At 43.0% G+C, this 21843-nt stretch overlaps 1 protein-coding gene across 3 annotated transcripts in view; it reads left to right on the top strand.

The window, feature by feature from the left end:
- The window catches only part of LOC144766597 (guanylate-binding protein 1-like), a 246795-nt gene extending 225951 nt beyond the window's left edge, over positions 1–20844 (top strand). For all 3 annotated transcript variants that reach the window (XM_078650388.1, XM_078650389.1, XM_078650390.1), the window contains exon 10: positions 19958–20844. In XM_078650388.1, the coding sequence (XP_078506514.1) occupies positions 19958–20277 (320 nt within the window). In that variant the 3' untranslated portion in view covers positions 20278–20844. The remainder of the gene's footprint in view (positions 1–19957) is intronic.
- The last annotated feature ends 999 nt before the right edge of the window (positions 20845–21843 follow it).

Genomic DNA, 21843 nt, shown 5'->3' with positions numbered 1-21843 from the left:
GGTGTCCACGCAGAGACAATGGAATGCACAGAGATATATGGTGTCCACGCAGGGACACAAGGTATGAGACCCAACATAAACTTATCCATCCATTTCAACCAGTCCCTCCCACATATAATACTAAAAAGTATACTTAAGTTTTTGGAGACTCCACAGTCAGTGTTCAGTACTCTGCACACCTACATATAGGTGATACATAGACGTAAACTACACTCGTTGTGCGCAGATCATTTTGTGGAACAGCAAACCTGTTCCCAGGCCTACCAGTGTCGCCAACTGTGCAGTTTTGAACTGTCAGTTCTATCTGTCAAAATAAACCCTTTTTGAAAGGTTAAACCTTTGTTTTTAATATTAAGCAGTCACACTTAAGTAGGCCTTATTACCCATAATTAGGCTTTCCTGTTTTCAGTTTCTATTTTTGGTAAATTCTGGTGGGGGTTTTTCAGTGTCTTCAAGTGACTTCAATACCTTAAAAAACAGTTGTTACCAGTGGTTACACATTTTCGTGCCATAAGAAAGCAACAGACACAGTGTTTTTACTGAGTTTATGGAAAGTTTTGCTTTTATTATTGCTTGCGTTCTGCACTGGTAGTGCATGGAATATAGACTGTGTACGTACAGTGTATATGAGGTCCAAATACATTTTTCCAAATCAAACTTATTGTAGTACACCATACAATACTTCTTCAGTGAGTCTTTGGTCATGTGCGCTCGCTATTTCCTTCCCATGTAAACTTTTATCAGGGAAAAGGCCCTCTCAACATTGGCACTTGAGAAAGGCAACGCCAAAACAGCCAGTGCACAATTTGCTAACTCTGGCCACTGACAGCTTTCCTTGCCAATACTGGAGCACTTGAAGATTGCGATTCTCTGGGCAGGGTTTACAACATTTGTGTTCAACACGGCACTTATGCCATCAGAGTTATTGAAGTGGTCAAAAAAGAAGCAGTATTTTTAAAAAAACTATAGTGAAAATTCCCCTTTACGGAAGGGATCTAGAACTTGCACAGAGTAAACACAGTGAGGTTTCATTGACTTCAAATGCCATGGTTGGTGAAGGGACATTGCTATGCATCACTACAAGCCATTTCTCATACACTGTAAAATAAATGTTCCTGAATTGCTCTTCAACATTGCTTTGCATACCAAGTGGCAAGCACTCTAACATGGAACATGTTGCTGTTCCAAAGTCACTAAAAGTGTCCTCAGCCTACTCTCAAGGAGACTTTCACATCTACACCAATTATGATCAACACTTGTCAGACAAGGGTGTTTCCAGACTTTAGTTTTTTATTATGGTTATGTTTTCCTGTAAACATCTAAGAATGCAGTAGAGTGCACTTCTTTCACATCACTATAAATATGCGAGCAAAGATCCTCACATTTCTTGCCTTTGGCATCATCGCTCAGCAAAAATTCTGTAAATGGTTGCCACATGGATAATGTAGCATTCACAGCCCCTTGGACTGAGAACCATCAGCTAAGCGACACAGTTGGGATGACTCTTTCTTTGATGCCACACAAAGCACAAAATTAGAAATGTTTGCGATGTAGTTCCCACACATAACAAAACAGTATTCTTCATCAACTCTAAAGATACTTTCAGTATACCATCTAACAAGTGGCAAGGATCTTTTACCGGGAAGCACTTGTACTCCTATTTCAATTTTGACAGGACATCACACAACTTTTTCATATACGTACCTGAATCACTGCAAATACAAACAAATTCACTCCAAACTTTGTTGAACTTGGAAAGAACCTTTTTGCAGCAGCATTCCAAGTGACACTGTGTTACATGTTTTCCAAAAGTCTGGTGTCATGTTTTCACCACTAACCCAGATGCCTGGTGTTAGCACTCTTTTCACATATACTTGCCATTATATCTTGCTTTTAATGTTGAATGCCTCAGGGGTTGGCATTTCTCCTACTATCAATACTGACTAACTAGAAATTGAGATCTGATGTATCAATGGTTTTTACCCACTCTCTGTGGGTAAATGTGATGGCACATATTGGGAAAGAGTCTTATAAAATCAGCCATTTTAGATATCAGTGAAAGAATCAAACGCAGCCAAAATATCAAATTGATTTTGACATTTCCTGATTCTCTACATTTTATGAAATAATTAAACAAAAACTAAAACATGCGTCTAAACCCTGCATCTTCAGACCTAAGACCACAAAACTGAAAAAAGGAAGACAAAACAATATTTTAGTGACATCCCTAAACAACAGAACCCAAGCAGAATGTTAGCCCATTCTTTCTTGCTGCTAGCTTGTATAATAAAGTTACATTGTATTGGCCCCTTCAGGAAGAAAACAATTACTCTTTCACTCTCCTTTTCCTTTCTTTGAATTACATTTAGTTATGTTTTTTCAGTGTTTATATGTTTACACTGGTGAAGGCTATTTCCCTTTCGGTGGGGTTTTATCAGTTATTATAGGTTTAAACCTCAAACCGGACAGCCTACCCATAATCCATGGTACTTAAGAGTAGGGCATGTAAAAATGTAGTGTCCCACTTCCTTAAAGTAAAGTAGCCCCAAAAGCTATTTTAACTGTAGCAAGGCTGGCTTCTTAATAGGGAAACACAGGCTAACCGTATTACCTTTAATAATGCTAATTTCAGTTTGGTAGCAGCAAGGAAAATAATTCAAGGGCTCTTATTTATAGTTATTCAAATTCCTCAGCAATGTTATTCTGTATCTTATTTATTTCACACAAAGGCCATACAAATAATGCAAATTGAAACAAAAGAAAAAAATAAACCTTTCAAATGTTTAACTTATTCCAAAACAGAGATCCATATTAATAGTCTAAAAAATAATTTTGCCCGCTGCTTAGAATTTGGATCACACTAATTTACCAGTTCTCCGATAATAAATTCAGTTGGTAATAATGGATAGTTCTAGTCCCTTTCCAAGACCGGAAGATGTAGAGGACAATTCCTCACTACATCTTCTGGTTGTCGTAACCTAAAAATAATGGGTGGAGGACTTTCCTTCACAGCCCAGCTGTGTGGGAACATAGAACCATACAATTCAGACAATTCATAGCTAGAGAGACAACAATAACAACAAGACAGTGAAGTAGTGAAAACATTTTTTTTAACCTTTAGTGTTGGAGCTGTAAACTTCTTCAATATGTGCAGTCAGAAAAACAGTGCAGCCAACACATTTCACCCTCAACAGGGCTTCGTCGGGGCCTAATTGAGCACACTTAGTTCGCCATAGGGTTTAGCACAAAGTCTTTCGAGTGCACAAGTGGCAAACTAGTAACCACTCCTTGTAACTGAAAAAATCACATCTACCCTCCAGACGTGATTTGACCAGTGCGTGGTCCTAAGTTTTAGGGACAAACAATCAAATCTCATCCAGGAGTGAAGACCAGTCTGTCCTACCCGGTTGTCCTAACATGCCTCTAGTCAGGGGGATAGAGTTTGTTACACCGGCCATGTACGGCCAAGGAGCATCACTGTAACAGATCCGGGACTTACGGGAACCATAAGATTTTGACTTGTCTACTGTCCTCCCAGGTTACAGGTGCACTGGGCACTCTTTGGTGTAGCTTTTGGTGAAAGACGGTCTAAGTTTCAAGACTAACGTTCTTTTGTCCTCACACGGCGCTTAAATATGGTAAAAATTGTGATGTAGATTTGATGAGCAAGCATGACTGGAGTAGGTAGTGCTGACACTGCCCATTGAGTTCTCAAAGAGACAAAGTTGATGGTCAATGCACTATCATTGGTCATTGTGCCTAGGCGGGCCCAAACATCTCTACATCCAATGTTTTGTAAAATCTTGGCAACATTAGCCAGTCACAGAACCTTTGCCTGACCTCGGATTGTGAGGATGTCTAGCAGAGTTGCATCATAGCGAGACAAGGACTTAAGCATCCACAACCTAACCTAATACAGGATGTGTTTAATTAGAATTGAAGAGTCAGTACCCACGAGACCTAGCTTGCCTTATGGGCCACATTCCTCATACCAGGGCCTAGATGTACCCAGCAGCGAAGGAACTTGTTTTCCATTACTTGTAGGTTCTTGCTTTATAGGCTTTGATGGCGGGTGCAAGAGATTGTCTGCCAATGCCATTAGCAAAGTGGATGATTGCATCTGTATTTTGGATCATTAAAGCCTCACTTTTTGATAGTTGTGTCAACTAGTTCATCTTCGCATCCAAGTGTATGCGCAGACAATAAATGCTTTTTCCAGGTTCACTCCATAGAATGTAAACCTTGATTTCAGATGCCTTGGCGGTCTTAAAATCCTCTATGGCAGGTTTGATTATTTAAAAAAAAAATATATTTTATTTAAAAAAAAAAATCCCCATTTATTTTCAATATGCTTTAGATTCAAGGAAGGAAGTCTTCCGCCCAACACAGCTAGCCAGATGTTTTGGGGGGTTCCCGGTCGCTCCACAAAGGAGAGATGGATACCATAGATCTCTGGAAAACCCCTCCTTCGGCTTCGTTGTAATGGGTCCAACCCCAATCTTGAATCTTTTAATGGAAGTGCTCCAGTGATGACCCCACCATTGGGGTCTATTTATAGCATATTTTTTAATCATTGGACCGAAAACATAAAAAGTAAACAATAGACATGCCCCGCAACCTGACCAAAATATATATGTAGGAAAAACAATTAATCTATATGTCAACAAAGTCAAGAACTGATGTTTTTTTAAATTAATTCCAAACCGAAGTATTTAATTCTGACCAGAGGAACTCCTCTCCGCCCACTTATCCCAAATTTCCCAGATTTTAGTTTTCTTTATCTGTGTACCAGATTGGTCCAAATTTGATACCCTCTCAATGGAATGTATCCACTCATCTTCTGTAGGAGGGCAGGCTAAAATCCATTTAGTACACAACTCTCTTCGAGACAGAAGAATCAGAGTAAAGAACAGTGCTCTATGTTTTTTTGTTAAAAAAACACCATTTAAATCCCTCGGAAGTGTCCCAAATATTATAGACACCGTTGTTGATTTTATTTCAAACCCCATAACATTTGAAATAATCTCACACACTTTCTGCCAATAAGAGTATATTACTGGGCAACTCCAGAACATATGTACCTTGTTTGCCTTGTCTTCTCCACATTTTGGACACTTCTTAATTTTGAAAAAGCTTTATTAATAAATCATAGGACATAGACACATCAGCAATACATCAAAAGAAAAAGAACCATAAACACAGTATAGGAATAAGCTGATATCTGCAATAGAGGAATAAAAGTATTTTCGGGATTTTACTCGGAAGGGAAGGAAGGGGAAGAGAAAGAGAGGTAAGAAGAAGGGGATGATAAGGAGTACTAATAAAATAGAACATAAGCATAAAGCAGAAGAATGCATTCTGAACATATATCATATATAAGTCAAAAGTTGTTTTCAAGCAAGTCCAAATGGATAATAGTAACAATGTGGAAGGGTAAGAGATAAAATAAGAAGAAACAGATAAAATCCTTCAGGGAGGCTTAAAATGTTGTGTTTCTATCTAGGACCCTAATTCGATATTCCCGATGTATGCCCTTATATGGTTATAACAAATAATATCCTTATAAAGGCATAAGAATCATATCCATATTTAGTAATAGCCAATGCAGTCCAAATACGGCAAGGCTACTCCCCTAGACTCCTAGAAAGTACAACGCGTTCTTTAAACAAACCAACCCTCCAGCAGCCCGGGAATTCCCCCTGCTCTTGTTTTGATTTGCACAAGCACTACTAGAGTCCAGAAAGAACTGTTAGTTCTTAGTGACGTCTTATGTCCAACCTTACGTCAAACCCGGCACCTTCCAGGTATAAATATACCAAAGTTGCCTTAAGCAAACACACAGTGGTTTGGAGCAGAGCGGCTATCTACTTGCCCGGAAGCCCAGCTGATGCGAGAACCGAAGGAAGCCGCCCCTCCCCTTTGACGCACTGAGAGAGACGCTGTCTTTTCTCCTGCCGAGAAATTCCAGCTCCGGTGTTTCCAGTCACCCTTGCGGGTTGCTGGGAGATCGAGTCCTGAGAGAGAGATACAAGACCTCCTACATTTCTAGAACCAAGGTACGGAGCTGACTAAACCCTTGAGAGAATTCTTGATTCAGATTCTTGGCAAAAACCAACTTAACTTAAACTGCAACTTACTTACTCCTTCCCACGTATTAGGCTTAGGTCAGGTACACCGGGGTAGGCGTATCTTAGAAGCACCAGTTGAGTATGTTAGTCAATGTTTTTATGAATGTATATATTTTATCCATTTTAAAGTATCATATGGCTAAGAAACCATATCAATGTTTTTACAGTATTATTTCATAATACTCCTTTTACTGTACGTACTTTACTCCATGATAAGTTTTGCAATTGTGGCAACTCATTTCTCTTGCATGAGAAAGAGAACTGCTCAATAAATAACACCTTTTATTGAAAACGCCCGTCTCTCTATTTCTCTGCACTCTGGTGAAACTAAGTATGCACGATTGACTGAGTGAAATAACCGTCTATTGTTTTCACACGACTCTAGAGATACACTCTTTATTCTGAAGGAGCAAAGTTGTCATGTTTATGCGGTTGTCAGAAACTAATCCCTTCTTGTCTTAATCTGGAGAGTTAACTTTCCTGAACATTCGAGAAAGTTTCTAGTGACCTCTGAGCTAGCTGGCAAAACAAATTAAGTCCAATATAGTCAGTAGAGACCTAGATGACCTCAGTCCTACGTCTACACTGCTGTCTATATTATTCCAATGCGCAGAGCCTATTGGGAATATAGGAACTACACTACATGGTGCCAAACGTTCGGTAAGGCGATAATCTAACGCAAGACATTAGAGTAACTCAGTCGTGCTTTTTCACACAGACCCTTTTCCCGTAAAAACTCCAAAAGACGTCTGGAGTGGGTAAAAGGTTAATATCCGCCGGAACTTAGTAGGAAGAGATTCCTATGTATTAGTTTTTGGTTTAGTCAACGTTGAAGGATACAATGTTCCAAAATATTGTGCACCTAATCTTTGTTTCCTTGAAACTTGATCTGCATCAAAAACGCCTTTCTATTAGTAAAAATGACGGAAAGTGACGATGAAAGGGAGAAAGCTAGAATAGCAGCTCAACTCCTAGCGGATGACACAAGTCTTCAAGACAATGACCCGAGTGCTATAATCATTCCGGTAAATGTAAGAAGAACCATAACTTAAAAACTTATAGAAATGGAGTATCATCAAGAGGTGGTACAGTCATATTCGTGGTAGAGGCCCATGAATATCCGCAGACAGAGGTATTCTATTCATGGATACAATTTCCAGCAGCACATGCTGTAACACACGAATTCAACTATTACAAAATAGAGGAACCTCCGGATGAATACGCTCCTTTCGAGGATGTTGAAATCCCACTAACTTACCAAGAGCACCTGCTCTGGTTTAATGGCGCCCTAAAACGTCAAAATCACATCACCAGACTAGGTCCACTAGGTAGACCAGGAGCCGGTTCTAGCCAGCTACACACCACATCCTGACATTGAAGAGATGTCAAGTGAAGAACTCTTAGTTAAACTAAAAGAATTAACAAAGGCATATAGAGAATTAGTTCAATTGGCAATTGATGATATAAAATACATCCAGAAATTGAAAGAAACAGATATAGCAGAACAACCTTTTGAACTTGCCAGAATCATAGAAAAATCCTATGAAGAACTAGGAAGAGATAGTTTGGGTGGGAAACCAATAAAACCCCAACTAACTGAAAATCCTGAAAAAACCTTTATTAAAAATAATCTGAACCAAAAAAGAGTTGGGAGGGTAATAACAATCCACTCCCAGAGAAAAATGTTTTCAGTCCAGAGGAAGGTCTCCTCAAAGGAGAGATAGATCTCTAGAACAAGGAGGCAAGTCTCCCCAGAGGGAGCCCTCTGAGAAATGATACAACCTTGGAGATAGGGAAAAATTGAGAAAACCTGACAGATATCAAGATATTGATACACGTCCCTCTCGATCTTTTCAGACTTCCTCACAGAAATCGAAAGAAGAGGACGGTCAGAACACAAGGAAGAGCACGTCAAGTCCAAAGACCAGGAACCTGCTCATCAAAGTAAAAAATTACAATTTCCAAGAAAGAAGGTAGCCAGTATTAAAATAAACATGCCGAGGATACTGAGGACACAACTGAAAAATAGAGAGTGGGCCCAGACAATGCTAGACAGCGTAGCAGAAGTAACCATAGCTTGCAAGATCCTGATGAATCTTCTGGAGACAGTGGACACGAATGAATACATTCAGGTGGAAACTGCAGACACCAGAGTTAGCAAACCCCATAAATTATACGAAATAACATTGCGTATAGAGGGGGACAAAACTAGGAAAGTAAGGGGTCTCTTTTGGGATAACCTTTCGAAAGGCTATGACATCCTGTTAGCTGAGAAAGACTTGCCACCAGAGTTTGTCAGGGAGTGCCCTCATGGCGAAGAAATGATTATGCCTGCCTTCTCAAATCATATTCCAATTCATAAAAAATATACATTTGCAAGAAAAAGGGCAGTGGCCCAAGCCCCTGCATTATATAAAAATCATGTAGGATGGGATGAGGATTCTCCTCCCCACAAAATCCAGTTAAAAAGTCAACCTACTGCACAAAGGCAGTATCCTGTTAAGCAAGAAGCTAAAAAACAAGTCAGGGAGATCTTAGATCAACTTGAATATCAGGGGGTGATTGAAACATGCACCTCACAAATGAACAATCCTTTGTTTCCTGTCTCCAAGCCGGACAATTCATATCGTCTAGTTTTGGACTACAGACACTTAAACTCCTGTTGCAAAACATTTGCAGTACAAAACTCACACAGTGCAGCACTAATGAATAATATTGTGTGCAAAAAATATAAAACAACATTAGATATCTCAAATGATTTCTTTTGTCAAAACATTGCACCTGAAAGCAGGTATTTGACCGCTTTCTCAATAATGGGGTCGCAAAAACAATTCTGTCGACTCCCACAGGGATTCAAGAACAGCCCAGGATTATTCTCAGCAAGGGTAACAGAGTTACTACAAATATATGATGATGAGGCATTATCTTATGTCGATGACATCTATCTCACAGACGATGACCTGGAGACACACTTGAAAATAGTGAACACCATAATACTTGGGTTCGCAGCTGAAGGGTATGAATTCAACTTTAAAAAGTCACAAATTGCTCACCTAACTGTCCTGTTTTTAGGATATGAATTATCAAGTGAAGGCAAAAGCCTAGCAGACAACTTCTTAGAGAAGTGTGCTTTACTCCAAGCACCTAAAACGCTGAAGAACTTACAATCAATACTAGGTTTCCTGAATTTCGGAAGAGGTTAAACCTCTCTCTGAATTAATAAAAACTGATTTCAAACCAATCAATTGGACTCAGAAACACACAGAAATATTCATCATGTTGAAATGAGGAACAGAAGCAGTTTAGTACTGATTAGCAGAAGTAAAGTGTGCAGAGTTCTCCAGCCAGCAAAAACAGTTCAGGCAAAAATCTGGGGGGCAGATTTACAAAGCCTTTGCATTGCCCTTGGATCAAGCAAAAGCATTCAGGGACTTAAGTTAGATTTACTATGCCACACAAAGCCAACTTGCATGGGTCTGCATGGCTTAGTAAGTCCAGAGTACTGCAAGGCAGTGCAAATCACTTACTTACATTACCGGGCAGAGGGAAGGCATTCCATAGTGGAGTGCTAGCATTCCCACGCATCCAGCCATGGATTTTGGCACGATTCCAGATTTACTAAGAGTAGGAAACTTGGGATTGCATCAAAATGCTATGCTGTCCCTGCAGAAGCGTAATAAAAGAGATATGTTTTTTTCCTGTTTTTTTTCCTCTTGAATGCAGCACAAGGAAAATGCCTTTTAGGATTGTTTTCGTACAAAAAAAACCCTGCTCTGGGCGGTAAACTCTGCTTTGCCCTGCCGAGGAGTTCTTAGAATTTTGCCACTCTGCGCTCCGCTTGGAGTGCAGAGTTCAGCAAAAACTCTGCCAACCGCCACATGATGAAGTTTACCGGTGCGCCGCCCACCCATACAAAAATATCCCAGCAAGCCTGTCATCAATTCTCAAAACACGGATCTGAGCAGATCTGCAGGAGTGCAGGGTGGTTTAACAAAGAGCAAGTGGGGGAAGATTCTGGGCCTACTTCACGGAAAACACTCGGACATCCTTGCGTCTCCATAGGACAAGGACTTATATCCCGTTTTGTTTTCTTCTTTGCATTGAACTAGAAGGGTGTGTTATCTTTGCTTGATGTATTTTGCACGGTTTGTGAACTCTGGCCACAGCTGAGGTACCACTTACGCCAGGTGCCCATCAGCAAAGAGGCCACTCTTTCTTTGTACTGACAAGTCCCGGTCCGTGGACAAATACCTGTTGTCCCCAAAACAGTATGGTCCGTGCAGAAAAGATCTACGTTTTGGAAAACTCGTGTGTATGCAAAGCTGAGTTGCTGCCTTGTCTGAGAGAGCCCGTCTGTTGCATGACCTTGAACGCTGACATATTATTTCAGTGTGAGGTTTTAGAGGTGGGTGGGTATCCTTCCTCTAGAGATTCTGATGTCCCTTGCTCTCTATAAAGACTCAAATCCTAATTATAACCCGGGAGTACAATACTCAAAATTGGCACTGAGACCCATTTAAGGTGATTACTGCCATCAACAGTCCCACTGGGATTTTCTCTCTTTGAAAGCAAGATTTCCCACTGTTTTAAAACAAGAGGCATATATAATAGGGGTGGGCGGAACTCCACGGAATCTCTCTGAGTTTTATGTAACTACACAGAATTAAGCCAGCCCTAAACACAGACACCCTGCACCATGGCCCAAGGGTGCCTGCATAGCCTCTAGCCATCACTCAGTGCACCGCCTCAGTGAGAGAGTAGGAATGTGCCATATCATAGTAGATATGATGCATTCCTGCTTTCTCTATTTGACGCAGTTCAGTAAATCTGACCCTGGGTATACACTATTCAAAAACAATTAGTGATTCCTACAGATACCTTACCTCCTTTTGCTTACTAACACAATGATTACATTCAAGCAGTCTAAGGGTACCAATACGAAGTCCGCCCGTCACCGTAACGGTATGCAGGACTGTCCGCCATAGGTGTGGCGGTCCCGCTAGGATGCCACTGCCACCATGGCGGTGGCATGCCCCATCCACAACATTGTGGCGGGTGGTGCTAAGAGAAATCCGCCCGCGACGATGCTGTGGATGCAAGTTGTGCATTGGAATGCACAAGGTGACATGCACTGCGCGGTGCCTGCCACCTTGTCCATGCCAATGTAGCATGGCATGTGCACCCCCCACTCCCCCAACACTCTGGGGGCCCGCAACAGGGCCCCAAAAGCCAAAACCGCAAGCCTTTCCATGGAGACAACACTGCCATGGAAAGGCAAGTCTATGCCGGCATCATAATATTGACACCGCCACCATATTGTGGCAGTTTTCCGCCCGGTCGACCGACGGAAAAGCGGTGCATGGTCTTTCCATACCCCGCGGACCCCTCAGCCATCCTAATGTGGCTGGGGGTCATTCATGGCAGGATGGCGGAGGGATTGCCCCCGCCGTGCCGGCGGTGGCTACCGCCTGCCCGGCGGGGACGATCCGCCGCCATCCTAATGGGCCCCTAAGAGTTAAGTACTCATTATAGTCACACTTAATATTTACTTTTCAACATACATTGAATATTGTTCAAGAGAACTGTATGGGCTTTATTTCTACTGCTCTGTGTTTCCTTCTTGACCAAAATGCTGACAGAGATTTAACACTTCTGGTTGTGCTGCCTTTTTCCTTGGTGGATTTTCCTGCTTCAATTTGCGCACAGTGCGTGTCCAGGCATACATTGCACAGTGTTGCCAGCAAGACACTCTAACATTTTATTCATCTGTATCAGAGCAGCAGTTGTTGGCACTATGGAGACACCCTGCACATCGCTCGCAGCCGTGCTTTGTATCCTGATAGTCACCTCAGCAACGTATCAAGATGCAGATGACAATACGTGGCGTGCCTCATCATGAGAGCCTCGTGACCAGGTCTTTCCCTTCCTTGTGAGACTACTCTGTACATTTCCAGCTCAAGACTCTCCTAAAGCTTTGTACCTCTAGGTGTGGTAGGCTATGGATCCCATACTGCAATGAAGTTCTTAAAGTTGAGGAGTGTTGTTGAACACCCTATAGTTCCTTTTTTACCGTGAGAAGTGGTGCTGTTCTCTCCACACCTTTTGGCATCCACCCCAGGGTTTGTGACCTCAACAAATATCACAATTTCAGGGCTTAAAGAGTATCTGACTTGTCAACAATATAATGTTATCCAAGGCTTAGCAAGAGGTAAGATTCTTTATTCAGGTAGTTCATACAAAGGAGCAACAAAAGACCGAGAAGTCATTAGTCTTCTACTCCACCTTAACTGCCTTCATTTCATAAGATATATTCTATGCACATCTTCTACATTCTGTGTTACAGAATTGTCATACCTAAAAGTCTTTTTAGGTGTTATTCCTTTAAGCCAAGCCCTTACTTCTTATCAATCATCATTCTAGTACATTCATCCTTCTATTTCATTCTACCTTGAATTTTCTGTATTCGGGATCCGGGTTTATGGTGGTTCCACATCAGGCATGACCACAATATCATTATCAGTAAATACTGCTTCAGAACGTACGTAAAATAATTCTGTAGTGCACCTCACATATTAAAATGTATTAATTACCAACAAGAGTATACAGTAAATTATCACAATTTTGTGAGGCCAAGGTATTTGCCTCTCAGTTGAGCTGCTAAGGGGAACCATCCTAAAATAGATTTTGACACTGCATAAAGATTTAAAGTGAAGATTAACATCATTTTCAAAATGGGGCATCACAGTTCCTAGCTTGATGTCCTAAGTATAATGTTCTGTGTAAATGATATGCAGCCTATCGTGTGCAGCCTACCGAGGAATCAGATACATACAAACCTTTCCTGTTCATCGAACACACACATTCTGCCTTGCATTTTTTTAATCTCAACTCCTCTACCAACTGTGCTCCATTTTCATATGCATTATTGACAGACACTTGATGACAGTGATATTCTCCATGTGCAGACGTAACTGCTTGTGAGGCATGAAGGAACGTATGACTTGCCTATAAAGACAGCTTGTTTCAATTACAAATATACCCCAATGGGCCCTATGCACAAATCTAAATAAGGTAATAAGCATAAGTTTGTGAATTACAAATTGACCTTACTTATGCCTGTCAGGAATTCTGTGATTGCAGATCTCCCCCACAAGTTCTCCTGTAAATTCCATTCACGAAGTGAGAAAGCGTGTACCAAGGCATGGTTTGTCTATTAAATTGGTGCACGGCTACAAACATGACTTTTTGTGTGTACTCACAAATGTCTCTACTTCCCTTAAATGCTGGTGTAAGTGCCCTTCCTGGGATAGAAGGGGGTTGGATCACTGTCAGATTTGCCCAGGATGTATGGGAAGGGGTTTCTCCATGGGAATAAATATTTATGCTACTGAGAATTGTTGATTGCATTTGCACAGGGGAGTCTGATTTCCTTGTGCGGAGTTCAACAGTATAGGTAACTGCGCAGCACGAATAGTATTCTGCTAGGAATGTGACATGACCTAGCCAGGGATATGCATGGAAACCTGTGCCTGGCACAGCAATTATTGTGGTCAACTAGTAATGTTTGTGAAGTCCAAAAAGTTCTAAATCTATACTCGTAGGTAGATGTAAATATGCATGTGTAGTCTTTAACATTGGTTCCTATAAGAAATATTTTAAGATTTATTTGCTAGTTTTATATAGCGCAATTTTGGCACTATGATGTTGGAGCACTTTTCAAAAGAATTAGATTACAATTACACAAGATCCCATTCATCAATTGATTAATATTTCGGTGGGCACAGGGAGATCTAGGGCCGTATGTACTAAGGTTTGATTCACAAAAAGTGGTCACAAATTGCACACTAACTTTTTCAGAATAATTTCTGATATTTATGAACTGACCTAGGTACTAATAGGTCAGATTGCAAAATCACAATTCAGAAGGGTTGCATTTCCACCTACCTGGGCGAGATTCAACTCCACACTCCACCCTCAACCCTCCAACTCCGCCCTCCAATTCCACACTCCACCCTCCACCCTTCAACTCCACCCTCCACCCTCCAATTCCACCCTCCACCCTCCAACTCCACCCTCCACCCTCCAATTCCACACTCCACCCTCCACCCTCCAACTCCACACTCCACCTCCACACTCCACCCTCCAACTCCACCCTCCAACTCCACCCTCCAACTCCACCCTCCAACTCCACCCTCCAACTCCACCCTCCAACTCCACACTCCACCCTCCACCCTTCAACTCCACACTCCACCCTCCAACTCCACACTCCACCCTCCAACTCCACACTCCACCCTCCAACTCCACCCTCCACCTCTACACTCCACCCTCCAACTCTACACTCCACCCTCCAACTCTACACTCCACCCTCCAACTCTACACTCCACCCTCCAACTCTACACTCCACCCTCCAACTCTACACTCCACCCTCCAACTCCACCCTCCAACTCCACCCTCCAACTCCACCCTCCAACTCCACCCTCCAACTCCACCCTCCAACTCCACCCTCCAACTCCACCCTCCACCCTCCAACTGCAACTCCACCCTCCACTCTCCAACTGCAACTCCACCCTCCACTCTCCAACTCCACCCTCCATCTCCACCCTCCAAATCCACACTCCAACCTCCAACTTCACCCTCCAAATCCACACTCCAACTCCAACTCCACCCTCCAACTCCAACTCCACACTCCAACTTCAACTCCACACTCCACCCTCCAACTCCACCCTGCAATTCCAACTCCACCCTCCAGCTCCAACTCCACACTCCTCGCTCCAACTGCAAATTCACTCTCCACCCTCCAACTCCACCCTCCAGCTCCAACTCCACCCTCCAACTCCACCCTCCAACTTCAACTCTGCAACTCCACCCTCCACTCTCCAACTCCACCCTCCAACTCCACCCTCCAAATCCACACTCCACCCTCCAACTCCACCCTGCAATTCCAACTCCACCCTCCAGCTCCAACTCCACACTCCTCGCTCCAACTGCAAATTCACTCTCCACCCTCCAACTCCACCCTCCAGCTCCAACTCCACCCTCCAACTCCACCCTCCAACTTCAACTCCACACTCCACCCTCCAACTCCACCCTGCAATTCCAACTCCACCCTCCACCCTCCAACTCCACCCTCCAGCTCCAACTCCACACTCCAACATTTGTTCAAAGTTTTGCTTGTGTACTCTGTGTTATACACTAGAGCTGAAAGGCTGACAGTGACATTTGTTCTTGCGCGTCTGCTCTTTAACATTAGTGCACTCCCAAGAGGGCACGAGCATTAACTGTATTATGGAGTCACTTGCATACATATAGTCAAGGCGTTATATATAAAGACAAACTATAGTATGTGAACATACCAATAACAAGTGGTGCGTAAACACACACTTTGTACTGTAGTCATTGCTTAGTAGAAGCAAGGCTGGCAGTTACTGCACCTCTTTTAAGCATAGATTTCAGGTATTCAAAACACATAAATAAAAGGCATTGTCATTTACAATGCCAATAGCTCAAACTCTCACAAATGCGAGACCTATTGCATTGCAAATGCTTGTTACTTCTTGAGTTCTGCAAGAGGCTGAAGACCTGACTCTTCGTATAAGCACCTTGGGAACCACACACTTACACACACGCCAAGCTCCTGTATACCTTCTTGGGTGATTAGTGCGCTATACAAATCAAGATTACATAGCATAGGAACTTAGTAGATTGCCTTCTTTGGGGCAAGTTTATTGTCATTCATAAATTACATAAGCAAGGCTCACATGCATCATTGCAGATCACTGAAATTAATATTTGACTGCGCAGTGTACTTCAAGTATAACACAGGCATTCACTTTTAATGCAGTAGTGTTCCTGTACATTTTCTGTTTGACCTTTAAAATCATCCAGAAGTAACACCTTGATCTTTCTTGCAACCTATTTGTTCAAATTAGGTGTTTTTGTTTTCACATAAAGCACTGACTATGGTTTTATTTGCATGCATATGAATTACACCTAGGAGCAGGGAGTATGCAGGAAAGATGACAGTGACATTCTTGTACTTAAGGGACCCTGCTCAGCAATGTGGCATTCAAAGGGACATCCGGTCAAGTGGCACTGGGGACCTTGGTTGAGGTGCCTACGCACTCAAATAATGCTCTCTTTGACTATCAAACCAGGCAAAGGAGGTTGATATTGATGCTAGCATAGAGGCCAATGGCATCTGTACCATGACACTGATATGCCTGTGGACCTACACCATTCCACTGATCCTGCCTGTGGCACCTGTACCATGCCAGTGTTTCCACCTGTGGCTCCAGCACTATGCCACGGATCCTGCCCATGGCCCCTATACTATGACACGGATCCTGCCCGTGGCACCTGTACTATGACACGGATCCTGCCCGTGGCACCTGTACTATGCTTGTGGCACCCGTACTGTGCCACTGATCCTGCCCGTGGCACCTGTACTATACCATGGATCCTGACTGTGGCACCTGAACTGTGCCACTGATCCTGCCCATGGCACCTATACTATGCTCGTGGCACCTGTACTATGCCACAGATCCTTCCCGTGGCACCTCTACTATGCCACCGAACCTGCCTGTGAAAGCTGTACCATGCCAGTGTTCCAACCCGTGGCACCAGCACTATGCCACGGACCCTGCCCGTGGCCCCTGTACTATGCCACTGATCCTGTCTGTGGCATCTGTACTATGCTTGTGGCACCCGTACTGTGTCACTGATCCTGCCCGTGTCACCTGTACTATACCATGGATCCTGACTGTGGTACCTGAACTATGCCACTGATCCTGCCTGTGGCACCTATACTATGCTCATGGCACCTGTACTATGCCACTGATCCTACCCGTGGCACCTCTACTATGCCACAGATCCTGCCCATGGCACCAGCACTATGCCACAGATCCTGCCTGTGGCACCTGTTGTGTCCCCTGCTCCTGCCTGTGGCACCTGCAATAGGCCATGGGTCCTGCCCACTGTACTGTGCCACTGATCCCACCTCTGCCACCATTACTGTGCCACAGATTTTGCCCGTGCCACCTGGAATATGCCACAGATCCTGCCCTTGGCACCTGCACTATGTCACTGATCCTGCCCGTGGCACCTGTATTATGTCACTGATCCTGCCCTGGCACCTGCACTATGTCACTGATCCTGCCCGTGGCACCTGTATTATGTCACTGATCCTGCCCTGGCACCTGCACTATGCCACTGATCTAGTCCTGCCCGTGGCACTTGTACTATCCCACTGATCCTGTCTGTGGCATCTGTCCTATGCCACTGATCCTGCCCTGGCACCCACACTTTGCCACTGACCCTGCCTGTGCTCCTGTACTATGCCACTGATCCTGCCTCTGCCACCATTACTGTGCCACAGATTTTGCCCGTGACACCTGGAATATGCCACAGATCCTGCCCTTGGCACCTGCACTATGCCACTGATCCTGCCCGTGGCACCTGTATTATGTCACTGATCCTGCCCTGGCACCTGCACTAGCCACTGATCTAGTCCTGCCCGTGGCACTTGTACTATCCCACTGATCCTGCCTGTGGCATCTGTCCTAATCCACGGATCCTGCCCATGGCACCTGTACTATGCTACTGATCCTGCCCGTGGCACTTGTCCTGTGCCACTGATCCTGCCCATGGACCCTGTACTATTCCACTGATCTTGCTTGTGGTGTCTGTCCTATGCCTCGGATCCTGCTGATGGCACCTACACTATGCCACTGATCCTGCGTTCTACTTGCAAGGCAGATGACAGTCTTTGCTGATGTTCAAAAGCATTCTGAGAATGCAGATGTGTGTGATAAAAACAAAACCTTCCACCAGGGAAGGTATGGTTCAGGTCAGCAACTTCACATTATATCCAAACATATATATCCAGGAGCAATATACGTGTCCTGTAAAGTGTTCCATTGCCAAAGTTTTATAAATGTTTTTCTCAATGGTTTGAACGATATAAGCTTCGCTTTCAATGGCTTTTGGGAAAGATGTACCCTTGATACCAACCACTGCACTTCAGTCAAAGTACTGAATAAAATGTGACTACCTATAGAGCACATTCGTGTGCATTTCAAGGATATTCTGGACACAAGCTCTGTGGAAAGGTGGGTCAAGGTCCATTCCCAGGAGATGGTGAAATGTCCTGTTTTATGGACGCATCCGCAGGCCTTTTAATGTGTGTGGATGAGACCAATGGAAGCCAGTTCAGTTGATGTTCTAATGGCTACACCCTCTGGTGAGTAAACACAGGGAGTGGATAGGGAAGACTGAACTAACATTCTGAAGGTTGTGTTTGTAGGTTGGAAAATGAAATATCACAATGTGTTCCCTTTAAAAAACAAAAAACCTTATAATCAACTGTTTCTTGCACCTTGAAATTTTAGCAACCTTCACTGTACAGAGCCACGTTTAGCAGCATATCTTTGGTTGCCATTATTTTTAGTATTCCTTGGTAATGCTTATTTGGACGCATGCAGTTTTGATGATTTCGAACAAGTACATCATTTCTTTTATATAATATCGTTTGCAGCTATTATCTCTTTGCCAAGATTAATCTTCAGTTTACATAAAGGATTTACATTTTATTTTTCCTAATATATAGTTTTTTTCCGATTTGATCAATTTTGTTATATTTGTATTGTACTTATATAGCTCTATACATTTAAAAATGTATTCAAGTCTTCAGCTTTAAGATTCCAATACATCCTTCAAACCCCTCAGCACAAACTAATGATACAAAGGTGTAAAATGCATTGTAACATTCAGTTGTTAGGACACTGTACAGCTTTGCTCCTGTCTTGCTAGCAGTCCACCACTTCCTACATCTCAGTTAAACTTTGGAATCTTCATGCATTTTTATTAAAATTGAACATTGTTATCTGACATGATTAATGTGAGTTGAATGATCTGTAAACAGGTTGAGACGTTATTAGTCAGTCTCACTTGTGACTTTGAACTGGAACCACTATCCATGAGGAAGCCAGGACAGACTGGACAATGTAGGTGTCATATGATTGGGTCAAGGGGTCTTGCATAAATACCTGCAGGAAGAGAACGTGGCCTGTAGTCCATTCAAAGGTTTCTTGGGAAAACTTAAACTCAGAACATTACAGTAATAGATCGAAGTGACTCTAATGATTCCATCCTAGGTTTCAAACACTAGGATTATGTGTTGAAATTCATTAAGGAACCATAATTGACAGCTTTTGTTGTCATAGTTTATTTAATAATTTGAAGATAATGCAGGCTCTAGCGCATTCCTACCTGTAGAGGTTTGATAACTCATAAGTATTAAACTCTGGGAATCTTTTTTCAAGATATTCCTAGAAAATGAGCTCTGTTCTTATGTAAACAGTTGAAGTGTACCTCCAATCCTCATGCACCTCACCAAAGTTCTTCTCACAAACACCTCTCCAATGAACACTCTACCAATTCTGCAAGGTGGGAAGGTGCTAGATAAATGGTGATACAGTACAGCATAAGGTACCTATGGTCACTAGTTTCAGAGAAGCTGCCAGTCTCTTGTCTTGTAAATATCTTTATTTGGAAAAGGGAGTGGGCTATAGTATTAAAACTTCCGTTAATGACTTTGCAAGACAGAACTAGTGTTCGGTTTAACAATAAATCCTGTTTTAATTAGTACTGTTATGGTGTTTCTAAACACCGATATGGCTTATTGATACGTGTGACAGGCACACAGATTGCCAATGACTGCAAAAACCTGTAAATTCAGGGGTTTCTAGGTAGGTTAAATGTGTTTTTGAATAACTCAGTCCCTTATAAGTTGCCACTAACGTCTTCTACTTATATTTCAATTTCATGACCAGATGAGAGAGAGAAAGCTGCGCTGATCGAGCAAGAAAGGGCAGCGGCAAAGGAAAGGGAGAGGCAGGCCGAAGAGCAGCGGAAGGCCGAAGAGAGAAAACATGAGGAGAACCTGGAAAGAATGAAGGAGGCAATGAAAGCGGAAGCAGAAGCTGAAAATCGCAGGTTGAGGGCCGAGGAGGAGGAGATGATGAAGAGGAATGAATTATTGCTGCAGCAAGAGCATGACCACGCCATCAGGCAGATGGAAGTGGAAGTTGTATTACTGCATCTCCAGCAAGTTATGTCTCAGAGGAACAACGACCCATGTACAATTTTGTAGCGATTGTACAAGAAATGTTTTTGAGTACGCAGTAGTAGGCTTGTGCTTATTTTTCTTTACTACAAACCAACAGCATCAAATGAAACAGCATTTCCAGAACGTACATTATCTACAGAGAGCACCGGAATGGAATTTTTAGTATCACATAAGGTGCACGCCAAAGTTTGCTCAATTGTTCAGTGTGTACCTGAAATACAAATAACTTTGCGTCTCACCCCTTGGCGTCCTATGCATAAAAGATGTCTTTTCTCAGATCCATGAACAAGACACTCTGCCCTACCCAATAATTCAATGCCCCTGGAAACAGCCATTTGTAATGCAATGGGTCTCGCATTCGGGACCTTATATGTATTTAGCTATGCAGCACAATAGCCTGGGTGCTGAAACATCTACTGTTCTTTAACATGGAGGGAAAGTAAGCACCAAACTGCGAGAAATGCCAGGTTACATAGGGTGACCAACCGTCCGTAAATTTCACAGACTGTCTGTAATTTGGGCCTCTTGTCCTCTGCCCGTAAGGGTTTCTTCCACGGATGCCTTTTGTCCGTAAATTCCAGCCGCGGCACGTGGAGGGAGTTACGGTGGGGGGGAGGCGGGGAGGGGGAGGGGCAGGGTGGAGGGTGCTAAAAACAGGCATATGGATCATTTAGGTAAGTACACAATTTAATTAATAAAACAAATTTCGTAGCCCGCACTGCATGGCAAAAAGCAATGCTGTGCGCGCTACGAATTTTGTCTTATTAATTAAATTGTGTACTTACCTGCAATGATCCATATGCCTGTTTTTAGCACCCTCCACCCTGCCCCTCCCCCTCCCAGCCTCCCTGCCCCACCCCACCGTAACTCCCTCCACGGCCCGCGGCTGGTAAGTTCAGACATTGGCATGAGCTGCCCTTTGCAAGCAGCCTGTAACTCTCACTGCAGGGGGCAGCTCACGCTCCTGCTGTGATCTGTGGCCTGCAGCAGCCCCTCCCTGACCTGGTACAGACTGCTATCAGGCCCATTATTGTTCTGTATGTTGGTCTAATTATCACATACAGAATGATAATGGGCCTCTCTGCCCAGTGACAGCATTTCGGATCCAGTGTTTCTTTTCAGTAGGGGAGAGGGGGCATGTAAGATATGAGAAGCCTTCAGCTTTGATATTTTTCTTCACTTTTTTTTTTTGAATATGCAAACTCAGTTGTATTTCACTCGCATACACAACAGACGCAGCGAGGCAAGGTTCTCTAAACCTAAAATAAACTTATTTTGACTTGTGCTTGTGTTGGGTGTCTATTTATTTATGCATGATTGCACAACTTCCTCTGATGTATACGCAGAACGTACCTTTTGTCCTGAATTTTCATCCTGAATTCTGACCTTCTGTCCTGAATTTTGACCTTCTGTCCTGAATTTTTGTCCTGAATTTTGACCCTTTGTCCTGAATTTTTGCACTCCGTGTCCTGAATTTGCACCCATGTCAGTTGGTCACCCTTGCCAGATATGGGAACCAATGGAGAGAATTATTACCTTTCAGCGGGAAATGGTATAGTCCAAAGCTCAGTTTTTAATGTAAAATCAGGG

The sequence above is a fragment of the Lissotriton helveticus genome, chromosome 7 (assembly GCF_964261635.1).
Source record: "Lissotriton helveticus chromosome 7, aLisHel1.1, whole genome shotgun sequence".
In the NCBI taxonomy this organism is placed as follows: domain Eukaryota; kingdom Metazoa; phylum Chordata; class Amphibia; order Caudata; family Salamandridae; genus Lissotriton; species Lissotriton helveticus.
This window is presented reverse-complemented; position numbering and strand designations above follow the sequence as displayed.